The sequence below is a fragment of the Erpetoichthys calabaricus genome, chromosome 1, assembly GCF_900747795.2.
Source record: "Erpetoichthys calabaricus chromosome 1, fErpCal1.3, whole genome shotgun sequence".
NCBI lineage: Eukaryota > Metazoa > Chordata > Cladistia > Polypteriformes > Polypteridae > Erpetoichthys > Erpetoichthys calabaricus.
The window spans coordinates 229,215,932-229,229,943 of record NC_041394.2 but is presented as its reverse complement, the minus strand read 5'-3'; the positions used below and the strand labels follow the sequence as shown (position 1 = coordinate 229,229,943).

Genomic DNA, 14,012 nt, shown 5'->3' with positions numbered 1-14,012 from the left:
TTCTTACATATACAATAATCATAGTCTCCTGTTTCAACACAATATCTTCAACAATATGAGCTATGAAAACAAACAGATGTTATATCATATCACTTCTAAAATACAAGATCCCACTTTGTGACTCCACTTTGTAGTAGCCTTTCAATACTTTCTTTGAAAGGGGCTTTTACAGTTCCCTTTAGCTATGAATAATTTACCTGAAATTATGTTGCTATACTGGTAACTACTGAAATTATGTTGCAATACTGGTCACCAATTCCAGAGCCCTAAGGAAAAACATTAAACATTCAATTAAATGCAATTAATGCAATGTAATTTAAAACTACTTACAGGAGGTTTACTAGACAAAAAACATCCTTAGACCTTAATATGAGAGAACAATGCAGAAATTTAAGCAGTCCTTTTGAAATTATTTGAACAATTAGTACACTTATGAAACGCAATCCCAGGGTTTATATACTTTTCCTTCTTGGAGTGGGCCCACTTAATAACTAAAACAGTTTTATGTCCTACTGTTGCAGGCCTGAGGTGACAAAATCTGTTTAACATTGTCTCTTTTGCTTACATAAACAAAGCAAAATAAAGAAGAAAAAAGTATCTCTACTAAAAGGAGATATACTACAGGTCCTTACTATACACCGTAATGGAGTTACTTCTTTCTCCATCCTTTTTATTCTATCTGAATTTTATTGCAATGACAGCAATAATATAACTAAGAATCACTGTTATCTCAAGATAACTCTCTCTCTTGCACTTTTTTGTTGTTGTTGTTGTTTTTAAAACTTGTGTGGGAAATGGTTTACGCATAGGCACACCAGCTCCCCTAACCAGACACAGACGGACGCAGACAAAAGTTCTTTCAGACACACAGGCTTTTATTTAGCTGTGGGAAATGATTCTCAATAGTTTCCCACCTGCACAGTCAACACAGTACCAATAAGCACAATAATGCACATAGAAATGTTTTTCTTCTTCTTCTTCTCTCTCTGTGTCTTCTGCCTTCACTTCTTCCGTCAATCTTTGTCCTTTCCCTCCTGACTCTGACTCCTGGAATGAGGGCAGTGGGCTTCTTTTATGCTGCACCCAGGAGTACTTCCGCTGGCCGCGTTGTCTGGGAACACTTCTGGGTGAGGCAGAAGCATGACAAAGTAGAGCTCAGCAGTCCCTGCAACACCCCCTGATGGCACTCACAGAACCCAACAGGGCTGTGCTGAATTCCAACTCCCATGGAGCCCTGTGGGAATATGAAATGCCGCTGCATCCCAGGGTAACTGCCATCTACCGCCAGGGAAGATAATGACCCATGTATGTTCTCTATATATATGATCACAATCTGATATTTGGGTGGTCACCTACTAGGTAATGCTTGTGGTTGGTGAGCCAGTCGGCAGACATCCACCACACCCTCTCATTTGCAAGAAGCAGATCATAGACATGATACCTGCCAAATGATACAAAGAATACGCAACATGTTTTGCTTTAATTGAGGCTCATCAGGTGTATGCACTTTTGCTTTTGCATTTTTCATTCCAAAATGATGATTAGCCATGATTTTGCATGGCTGATTTACACTTGTAATGCCTAACTGTAAGTGGGCTTGAGAAGGGAAAACATAAAGATGCATACATTCAGAATTGATTAGTGAAGAAAGAGTTATATGTAGATTTAGAACACTGAGGAAAGCAGTACAATAGAAAATAACATTTCCAAGAAATATAATTTGCACATTTTGTAAATGTGATATCAGGATAGGTAATTCCGTAAAATTAGAAAATTGATTGAGGGTCTGAACTCTTTTGTAAGGCACTGTATATCCAGTTATGTATGTAATATGTGAGGATTTCTTTCCTATATGTTGTGAAAGAAATAGTCTCAACACACAGAAAAGGTTTGGGGCAGCCACCCATATGTCATCCCTGACTGCAAAAGGGTCTTGTAATGAGCACTGATGTGCATAGGTCGAGTTCCAGACTGAACTGACTTGACGGATTTTAAAGGCAAAGCCTGGAAGTGATGTCATCTTTCAACAGAACCAGAAGTGACGTACGTTGTGGCGCAGGAACTGGAAGTGACGTTAAATCAGGCAGGTTTTACGGTATTTGGCCTGCAGAGATAACAGAAGTAGGTTTAGTGCACCCCTCCACCCCCTGGCCTGGCAGGTAATTACCTCCACTTGCTCTACTCAGCTCACTCCTAATCGCATGTGTGTGACAATGTAGAAAGAGAAACAATCTCACCTATAAATTATAGATGACTTTCATTAAATTAGCATGCATTACATGTTTGCTGTACAGCAGTACTGTTGATGGGGCTGGTGTCTCACAACTGTGAAGTCCCTAATATGAAAATCCTCCCTTGGACTACCTGAATGGAGTTCATATGCTTTTGCCTTGTCTCTGTGTTTTTTTTCTGCATGTTACATTAGCAGGAAATATTAACCTGACCTGCTATGAGTGGACCTTGGTTTGCATGTGCTCATGCCCACCATCAGGATGCCATGCTGTCCAGTGCTAGATCCTGATTTCTTCTTCATGCTGCATGTATAGGCTCTGGGCCCTTAACATTGAACTCAATAGATGACTTCGAAATTGGATGGATGAGTAGACAATAACATAAAACATTGATATAACTTGCATTAATTTTTAAATTAAAATGTAAAACAGCAAACTAATATCTGTATTTTGAATAGCTTCTTATTAATTATTTTGTATTGAAAGACATGGCTTAAATAGACTCCCTTGAAAACCTTTAATTTAGTCTCATAAAAGAAACTTTAGGTACTGCATGTTGATTGTATTTAGTTTCTATACATTTTAATATTGTTTGTTTTCATCATGTCTATTTATTCAAACATTTTATTTGATATATTTCTTTTTTACTGTGAACATCATCCTAAACCACTTGGTTTCAGTATCTGTGTATGATTTGTTTCTGTTGTTAGAGTGCAAGTAGATTCATTACCTTGTTCAGTGTCACGCTGTGAGTCAATGGAAAGAATTGTCATCTGTTGTACATTATGTTATCTACTCTGTCACAAACTCTGCCACTCTGTAAATAACTTGCATTCTTGTCTACAGTATATATCCATCTGTCTATCTATTTTCGAGCCTGCTTATCAATTTATGAAAGAGGAGTGGTTATGATTATGCCAATTGCATTAGACACAATGTGAAAACCAGCCCTAAATGAGCTGCTAGTTTATGGCAGGTTATTTTCAAAACATGCCTACCCCCTTTAACAAAGCATATTATTGTTAATAGTTTTTAATAAATTAGATGCTAGCTAATATGCTAGCATGACTAACAATTGTCTCTATTAATGAAAAGCAAGTTACTTTAAAACAATGTTGTCTATTTCTTTGGCAATTACAATAAGCATGTATTTGTTTTTATGAAGATTAATGTAACCCTGAGATTATGACATTACAAAATTTTTTGAATGAATTAGACTGCATGAACAAATATAAAAATGAAAGAACACACAAAATTTTATAGTGTGGTAAAATTTTTTATAACAGCAGATCATTTAGGCAATTAATAATGACCCTATAAATCAATAACCCTGACCAGATTAATTGTTCAAAAGCAGCGTATAGCTTGCCGTCAGCTGTTAGTGAATATTCTGAGTCTGAAACATGGAGAGCATCCTTCTGCAGGTCTCTTCTGCTTCCTTTTGTTACATATTTCTTTAGGTTTTTCTACTTTAAGTGTGTGGATTATGATATATGTGAAACATATTCTTTTTCTGTCGCTTTATTTTTAATAATTAAGATATCTTTAGAAAAGTGTGCAATAATGGTTTTCCCCTTCATTGTCAATGCAAGTGAACTGCATTTTCCTGTCTTTGAAAGAGAATGGAGAAATTTTAGAATAGCTTTTTGACATGAAGTATTGTGAAATAGTTTGAGTGAGAAGGGAAATTAAATTTCAAAGTAAACAATATTTTTATTAGACAGGAAAGAAAAAAAACAAATTATTTAGTGCAAACTTGATGGAAAACAAAAGGTAGCAAATATTTCATTTAAATTATACTTCAGATTTCAAATTCCTTCCATTAGATCAAAAGTTGCTTGGCTTTAAATCAAATATTTCTTATAAGTTGGAAGAAATCTGGATAAAAACTAAATATGTATCTGCTAATCCTCAAGAGTTACTGCTTTTGCTTATCAGACCTGGTAGCAGCCTAAAGTAAATGTTTAGCAAAATGCAGTCATGCAGACCTTACAGAATTACTGGATATAAACAGGAATATAAACTGTAAGTGCTTCTCCTACCGGACATTTTATTACCCAGTAATACTGTATGGATGAATTTGAGCTAGTATTGTACACATCCTCCTTTATATTGCCCTGTTAAAGGTCCTTTTTCTTTTCAGTTGCGGACAATATTCAGGCAGAGATGTTAATTAAGAGAGATGAAAACAGTTAATAAATGACTTCAGACAGCATGTTTCTGATAGTAAATGGCATGTCAATATAAAGTGTTAGTGAAAGTGTCCTGCATATCACGGATATTGCATTTCAGCTGTGCGTTTTTACAACATTGCTGGAAAGAGTCTTCACAGCATGAATTCAATACTGTGTTTTATTTTTGTTCATCAGCCCACTCTGTTCCTGCTTTTTTTGTTCTGTGTTGCATATAAGACACAGCTTTTGTTGTGAGAAGGAATTTATTTTTGTTATGATAAAACATAATATATTCAGAAGGAAAGCAATTAAAAATCATGTTGAGTGTTTTACAGCTTTTTTATTTTGTATATTCCCCTGTTATGTGATTAACATGAGTCTTTTATCTTGGTGCATTTTGTGTTAGGAGTTCCAAACATATGTATCCTGCATCTTTCCTTTATCTGTTTTCTTAACTATTTTTGAATATACAGTTGCGGGGAGTCCAAACTCAGATAAGCAGCATTGGGGTAAAAACTAGACCTGATTTTGAATGGGGCAGTCAATTCAAGGATACAGTCAAACACACACAGCAGAGTCAGTAACCTTGCACATTACTGAAATATGGAAACTACATTACTCACAAAAAAGAACACCGTGATGATGTACAAGTGCCACAGAGCAATCGAAGAAAGTCCTTGGACTGTAAGACTGAAGCTCTGGACACCGTACCACCCTCCTACCCAAGTTTATGACATTTCCCATGTTATATTATTTCATTTTTGGTAAACATTTTTTTTTCATGTTCTTACTGCATATAGTGACTCACCTTGATTTCATTTTCCTGGGCAACTGTGCAATCATGACAGCACTACTGAATGTATCCCATGCTGTGTTTTTATTAATGTGTTCCATAAGCGGTCCATTGTTTTGGCTATTGTGTGCTTGCTTCTCAGAACACTATAGTTTTGACACATAAACACCTATTCCTGCCTTTTCATATTGCAGTTGTGTCAGGGTAGATGCACACAGTAAATAAAAAATACTTTTCAAGTTGATTTTGCCAGTTTTGGCATTTTGGAATACATAAGCAATTTTAGAGGTAAAGTAGAGGCGATGTTGCCTGCAACAAAATGTGCCACAGAGTAAAATATTTTTGGATTTCTGCTTAAAGAGTCAAACTGCTGTGATTAATTTCATGCCTCGGATACTAATGCTTGCAATTGTTTTTAAAACTCTTCTTCGATAATATACAAGTCTGTCATTAACAATATGATTGTTAAAGCAGTGTGAAAAATTTAAAATCTATCTCTTTTTAATATCATTGTTAAAGGGAAATGTTTTGACAACCTCTCTGTGCTTCTTTTCCTAACCCTCTCTGTGCTTCTAAACTAAGCCGAGAGAAGATATGTATTTTTGGTATCTTTTTTCCACTGCTGTCAGTCTATGCCTATACCATTTATTTAGGTATGATTTGGCTGGCTATGTTTGTATTTCACTTTCATTGACTATAACTGTGCTCAGGGTGTAGAATGGATAACACAAAAACAGAAATGTAGAATCTGGTCCAGTGGAGAACAACACATCGCCTTCTCTATGTGACTTCATGACCACGATTGCTTTTGCGATTTGCATGTCGGAATGTGCATACTGCTGATTTTTTGCTTGTTTATTATCAAACAATTTAAGACAGAGCAGCTGTTTTGGATAAACAGAAGTTGAGAGAGTAATATGGCAGGGGGCAATGCCATTTTGAGTATGAGTAATCATAGAATCTGTTTGTTTCAACTTAAACATAACATGCAGAATAAAAAAAAAATAAAAAAGCTCATTTGCAGTCACCAGTAGATTGAAAGCTCTGCTCAAGGTCCTCCATCTAGTAGACCCAGCTTGCTAATTTATCTTGCAAAGTATATTAATAAGTGGAAAAAAAAAACCTACTGTCTGTACAATGAAAGCCTAGTTCAAACTGATAGTGTAAAAGACTTTTCAATTCAACTAGTGAAAAAGCCCAGTGTGTTAGATTAATCTGATTCACTATTTAAACTTAAACGACTCTTGTAACCAGTTCTCTCTGCTCTTGTTCTAAGAAAATGGATTTCTGTAAAACTCTTTTAAAAATTAGCTACTGTATATAAATTAAGGCTTTATTGTTTTTCTCAACTGAATGTCTGACATGACTTTTCTGATTATTTTCCTCCAGTTTGTGTTCTTTATACTCAAGCACTCGGAAACAAAGAATGGAGAGAGGTAAGTAAATGTAACATTTGCATATTTGTAAAATCTTGTGCCTATTGCTTCTTCAATGGATACTCTCTTTATTTAACCTTTAACTTGATGAACGGGTTACAAAATGGATGGATGTTTTTATTAACGAAGTAGATATATAACAACACAGATGACATAATTTCTTATTACAGGTCCTTAAAGTTGTTTATAGTAGAGGCTTTTTATGTATATTCTAGAAGAGTAATTTAAAGCAATATCAGTTTAAAAAATACTTGTAAAAATTACACCAGAATAGCAACTCTTTTTGAAAAGAGTTTCCTTGATGTATTTTGTTGCATATGGTCATACTGAATTTGTTTTGAAAGGTTTAAAATTTCAAAAATCCTCTATGTGTCATCTATTATATACTGCTGAAATAAATTACATTTTCTGAGTTTTAAAGGGACACTCTTAGAATGAAATGTTTCTCTGGTTTGATTTGCTGTCCCGTGTTTTTTTTTTTCCCACAGTGATGTTCAATAATCTTTACTTTCCGTTATAAGAAAAATTGTGTTAAAAGTGAACAGAAAACATATTGGTGAGGATAAAGATGACTGATTTGAAATGGGACAGTAAGATCAGTTATTTATGAAGCTGCCAACTGTTCAGAGAAAACAAAGTTAGGAGTAGGAGTGGGAAAACTCGGTCTTAGGTGGAGGCATAGCCTCCACATTCTTGTTATAATCCATATACAAGATGCATTGGTTTGATTGCAGTGGCAAGCAAACTGTTTCTTAAATAATTGTTTTCACATTTGGTGCATTTGAAGGTACCTGTACAAAGTGCAATAGTAATTTTACAGTACATAACAAATGCAGTGCTCCTTCCATTAGATTAAAAAAGTACAATAAAAACAGATGTTCTTGTGGAGGATAAAAGACAAATAAAAGAGGTTATTAAAAGAATCTCTAGTCCATTAAAACAAAGCAAGGTTGGAGTTCTGCTCATTCACCTGGCCATCTGGGCTCCGCTATCCTCGTGGCCATGGATACTTGCCTTGTTGTTTGGTGTTCCAGTACTCCCATTCTTGCCTCCAGTGGTGCTCTAGTAATCTAAGTCCGAATAGCTCCTGGCCACCAGTGCTTGCCTTGTTCGCTGCTCTTTCTTTCTCTGTACCTTCCACCCAGGTCTACTCCCCTCTGGCAATCACTCAGTGGAGCAGTTTCTCACTGAACCAGCACCATCGAGTCCCACAAATTCATCAGCTCCTTTTTGTTTCTTTCCCTTTTCTTTGTCTGTCTTTTTAATATTTTTTTCATATCTATCTACCTTTCCTGCCCAGGAACCACTTTATATTGCTTGGGAGGCAAGTGCTCTGATTACTTATCCCAGAGCGATAATGAGGCAATGACTGAACTACACACGTCTGCACCTGAATGCCCCCCCCATCAACCTTCGGTGCTGCATGGCATGCACACCTGCACCCCTCCAGAGTCCAAGTGTCTCGCCCTGTATTTATATAGTTAAAACTGCTCATCGCCCCAGACCCTAACATGCTTCATCACAGAACTAGACTATGTAATTTTTTTCTTTATGTGAAATTAAACTATAGAATTTTTGAAGAGAATATAAGTTATATGTTTGCTGTTCAGTTTTAATCATATCACATGCTGTACATTATAAAGGACAGCTCATTTAATACACAATTAAGTTTTCCAGATGGTATGTAAATAGCCAGTGTAAGGGCAAGGTAGCACAGACATTTGCATAACGCCATAACTAAACTGATTTACACTGACACTCCCAAAAATAAATTTTTAGGTTAGTCAGGTAACCATTTGACATTTAGACATAATTAGCCTTTAAAAGTGGTTTTGTATATGAGCCTTTATCTATAAGATGTGTTTTTTTGTCTCTTTAATGCCTTGTGATTTTGAGGGTGCACGACTGCCAGATTTTGGAGATCCGAGCAAATTGTTGTTTCTAACTCCAATTAAAACGGAGCAATGCCAGGGAGACGTATCTTGTAAACACAGCATGTCTAAATGCACCCACTGCACTCATTATATACATATGGAGGTAATGAGAGGAATGCATAATAGGCAAGTAGACTGTAGGCAATAGGCAGTTCTCTTTAATTTTATTTTCATGTACTTTGTTGTTATGTGTGTTTCTCCACACATGAAGCACCTTTGCAGCACTCAGGAGCAGGATGATTATATATGATTTACAAGTCTAAACAACAGCTGTAGTACTGTACTCTAAAAGAAGTACACATCATTAAATAAAACTAAAGTAGGATTCATTGCTTGTAATGTAATTAAACAGCATATTGTGAAGTATGCCGCAGCCCTGATGCAGATGGCTTGAGCCTAAAGGTATGTTTAGCTGTCAGGAGCTACACATGTGACCACCCTGATTCACCCATTGATATACTAAATATCAGTATGTTACATATGAAGCCAAATCTCATCATTGTCCTACACAAATTAGTGACGTTTCCTTTAACTATGGAACTTGAGGAAGGAGTATATTCTTGATTATAACCAAGCACTATTTAAAGCTGTAGTTGTACACCATACCAGTCTAAGTATGAATTACCTTTATTTAATCGAGGAGTTTACCATGGTAACAGCAATAAAAGTAAATGTCAGAGGGAAATTCAGTCTTACACCTCACTTAACATTGATAGAAAGTACTGATTTAGAATAATTAATAAACATAAGCAAATTGGGGAAAGTGTTTTGTCACATAAATACCTAAGCCACCCAAGTACTTGAGATTTCACTGAGTACAGCTTAATCTATTTGTCACTTTACAGAATTGTTTAATAAAAAAAAAACTTTAAAACACCAATAGAAGCAAGTAATTAGAGAAACTGAGTGGTTATAATATTATGTATTTATTATTGTTGAAGAAGAATATAAATGCTGTATTTTCATGCATATTATTTCAAAATATATAGATTAGATTTTATTAGAAAAACACAAAATGTGACATAACTTCAATCTGAGGTCCTTTAGAAAGAATAGTATCCTTTTCTTTTGCATGCCTGAAGGTGCCTGGATAGGCCTCAGCTGCAGCTTCCTTTGTTTTCTGACTGCCCTGTTAAAAATCTTAACAAATCATGATTCAACCCTTGAACATTTTAACATTTTTGAAAAAACATTCACATCATTTTTCATCAGTGACTGACTTCGATTATAAAATTATTGATTTTTTCCTTATTTCTGTTTAGATAATATCAATTTAATATAAAAGTAAATAATCACCCCAATTTATTTCAACTAGTTTCTTTTAGCCTTAAGAACTTCCATTTAAATTAAAATGTAAGTATCATATCTCTATGTTCATCTTTATTTTCCTGCATCCTTTGTTATTTCTGAATATCTTAGTTATTTCCATAGCTGGTTAAGGTTGCAAATCTCCATCAGATCTGCATATTTCCAGCTTCATTGGATGTTACTGCAATCTGTGTGTCTGCAAAAATGTATACACAGTATATATACAGTATACATACATACATACAGTGCATCCAGAAAGAATTCACAGCGCATCACTTTTTCCACATTTTGTTATGTTACAGCCTTATTCCAAAATGAATTAAATTCATTTTTTTCCTCAGAATTCTACACACAACACCCCATAATGACAACATGAAAAAAGTTTACTTGAGGTTTTTGCACATTTATTAAAAATAAAAAAATTGAGAAAGCACATGTACATAAGTATTCACAGCCTTTGCCATGAAGCTCAAAATTGAGCTCAGGTGCATCCTGTTTCCCCTGATCATCCATGAGATGTTTCTGCAGCTTAATTGGAGTCCATCTGTGGTAAATTCAGTTGATTGGAGATGATTTGGAAAGGCACACACCTGTCTATATAAGGTCCCACAGTTGACAGTTCATGTCAGAGCACAAACCAAGCATGAAGTCAAAAGAATTGTCTGTAGACCTCCGAGACAGGATTGTCTCGAGGCTCAAATCTGGGGAAGGTTACAGAAAAATTTCTGCTGCTTTGAAGGTCCAAATGAGCACAGTGGCCTTCATCATCCGTAAGTGGAAGAAGTTCGAAACCACCAGGACTCTTCCTAGAGCTGGCCGGCCATCTAAACTGAGCGATCGGGGGAGAAGGGCCTTAGTCAGGGAGGTGACCAAGAACCCGATGGTCACTCTGTCAGAGCTCCAAAGGTCCTCTGTGGAGAGAGGAGAACCTTCCAGAAGGACAACCATCTCTGCAGCAATCCACCAATCAGGCCTGTATGGTAGAGTGGCCAGACGGAAGCCACTCCTTAGTAAAAGGCACATGGCAGCCCGCCTGGAGTTTGCCAAAAGGCACCTGAAGGAATCTCAGACCATGAGAAAGAAAATTCTCTGGTTTGATGAGACAAAGATTGAACTCTTTGGTGTGAATGCCAGGCGTCACGTTTGGAGGAAGCCAGACACCGCTCATCACCAGGCCAATACCATCCCTACAGTGAAACATGGAGGTGGCAGCATCATGCTGTGGGGATGTTTATCAGCGGCAGGGACTGGGAGGCTAGTCAGAATAAAGGAAAGATGACTGCAGCAATGTACAGAGACATCCTGGATGAAAACCTGCTCCAGAGCGCTCTTGACCTCAGACTGGGGCGACGGGTCATCTTTCAGCAGGACAATGACTCTAAGCACACAGCCAAGATATCAAAGGAGTGGCTTCAGGACAACTCTGTGAATGTCCTTGAGTGGCCCAGCCAGAGCCCAGACTTGAATCCGATTGAACATCTCTGGAGAGATCTTAAAATGGCTGTGCACCGATGCTTCCCATCCAACCTGATGGAGCTTGAGAGGTGCTGCAAAGAGGAATGGGCGAAACTGGCCAAGGATAGGTGTGCCAAGCTTGTGGCATCATATTCAAAAAGACTTGAGGCTGTAATTGCTGCCAAAGGTGCATCGACAAAGTATTGAGCAAAGGCTGTGAATACTTATGTACATGTGATTTCTCAGTTTTTTTATTTTTAGTAAAATTGCAAAAACCTCAAGTAAACTTTTTTCACGTTGTCATTATGGGGTGTTGTGTGTAGAATTCTGAGGGAAAAAATGAATTTAATCCATTTTGGAATAAGGCTGTAACATAACAAAATGTGGAAAAAGTGATGCGCTGTGAATACTTTCCGGATGCACTGTACATACAGTAGACCCCCGCGAAGTCGCAGTTCAGAGTTCGCTGCCTCAGTCATTCGTGGATTTTTCCTTAGAACCTATCTAATAATTGTTAGCGGAGACTGCAAATTTCCACCGCAATTTTTATGGCTTTTTTTTCGTGGAAATACTGTACTGTAGAGAGAACAGGAAGCAACTGTAGAGGAAATGCAGCTTGTGATGGTGAAAGTAGCCAATAGAATTTGAAACTGCAACTCCCAGCAGTCCCTTCAGTGGCTCTGATTGGTTTTCTGCTGAGGGTGCTGGGGCTGTTGGGGTCAAAGGATGTAAACGCAGCTTTTAAGAAGGGGGCCGGTGACCAAAAGCAAAAAAAAGTTTTTGTAATTTGTGTTTCAAGTTCCTGTTTGTCTGCCTTATGTTGGGTTACCTGTACTTACTCGTTTTGTCCTGGATCATTTTGCGGTTGGCGTTTGGATTGTCTGCTGTCTGCCTTTGTACATGAGGACTGAAAGTAGATTCATGGCCATCCTGCAAAGAAAGAAGCACTCCTGAACCCGTCCGCCCGTCTTTACCATTTCAGGAACTACCGGTAGGACTATCTTTACATTCCCATTCAACGTCCGGATCTCTGGACTATCTATTTTCATCATTACATTTCATCCGTTGCCTTTTTTCATGATTTTAGTGTGTGTGTTTTGTTGGTGCTTTATTGTATTTAATGTGTAATCGCTGTAAGGGGAACAGGGGTGGTATCATTGTCATTTTCATTTGTTTTCATTACATTCTTTATTTGCTGTTTGATTGCCGATTTGCTTTGTTTTTGTCTCTGTTTGTGAGTACATGCGGGTCAGGCCAAGGCTCGGTGCGTCCCTGGAATCTCCTCCATAAAAATAAATAAATCACCGTCTTCTCGACGGTGTAAATCTTAGTGGCACTGGACCGCTACAGTGTTATTCATTTCTCCTTGCTGCTGATTGACTGTGATGCATCTCCAGCTGAGTGTCCTTGTGTTTTCCGTTTTGTTCCTCTTAACCCTTAAACCGCCACAACCAGCTATAGTCGTTTCCCAGTGTCATTTGCGAGCGCGCAGGAGCTGATCAGTCAGTGCCGTACATTTGTTGAGCAGCCAGCTCATGACCACTGCCAGCCCCTTGTGAGCAGGAGGGCTGAACGCACCCCTAGAAGACACAGATGCTCCTCAAAAAACCCACTTAAAAAACGCTGATAGACTACTTTCACATTGCTCCCTTACTTTCTGGGCTTACTTGTGGCTGCTCTGTTGCGTGATATGCTTCTCGCGTGATGCTACGCATACTTAAAAACCTGAACAGCACCTGTCCTTTTTGGCTGATTGCTTTGTTTCTCTCTCCTCCCCCAGACATCCTCTGCTCTTGTTGGGGGTCCTGCTCATGTTGTGCTCCCCTATGATGTTTGTCTATTCTTTAATCGAGAACTCACTGCATACTGAGCTTGTTTTACTTCTGAAAGAGACATGTTTGTTTGTTTGAAGTGTTTGAATAAAGTTCCTGTCTCTACAATCTCTTGTGTTTCTGTGCAATTCTGTGACCCAAGCGTGACACCCTGTAGCACTGCAGCCTCACTGTCTCTGGGATTGAGCCGCTGCACTAGACTATCCTGCCAGCGTCCGCGCTTACCTCGGTGTGCTTGTGTGCTGCCAGTTCAAGCACAGTTGGCTCGATGATTTACTTAATTTCATCCATGGCGTCAGTTGCATCTTGTACATATTGTTCTAGTAGTTTTTTATGTAGTTTTTACAGTTCATTAGCAGTGTGTAAAATGAATCAGTGTTGCAGTAATTGTGATGCTCTTTGCATTAAAAAAAATGTGTTCCATTAAAATTTCACTATTTATTCGTTAATTGTGACATTTACTTAAAGTGCAGCAAAAAAGTATTTAGCGTCCAGGGATGCATTAACTCCCAAGTATATGGCAGTTTAAGGGTTAAAGCCCCATGATTCCACAGAAATGCCCTGCACCTTCTAAGGCTTCTGGCAATGAAAACACGCTTGCATGAATTACAGTACGTATAGTGGTAACATCGGTATTTTACATTCTAGCACTGCGGGAGACATAGCAGTACAGTATACAGGTTTACCTTTACATTCTTTATTTTTAGGTAATGTATTAAGCTGAGTTTGAAATTAAATTAAAGTGTTTTGGGGGCATATTTAGGGTTTAAACTATAAAAATAGGTATTTTTTTAACCACATCCAAAATTTTCCATTTATTAATGATTGTGTACTTAATTTGTTTGTGCA

At 37.5% G+C, this 14,012-nt stretch overlaps 1 protein-coding gene across 1 annotated transcript in view; it reads left to right on the top strand.

The window, feature by feature from the left end:
* Nucleotides 1–14,012, top strand: part of LOC114659672 (copine-8) — a 650,855-nt gene that overhangs the window by 183,225 nt on the left and 453,618 nt on the right. The window contains exon 3 of the mRNA XM_028812277.2: nucleotides 6,588–6,634. Coding sequence (XP_028668110.1) covers nucleotides 6,588–6,634 — 47 coding nt within the window. The remainder of the gene's footprint in view (nucleotides 1–6,587; nucleotides 6,635–14,012) is intronic.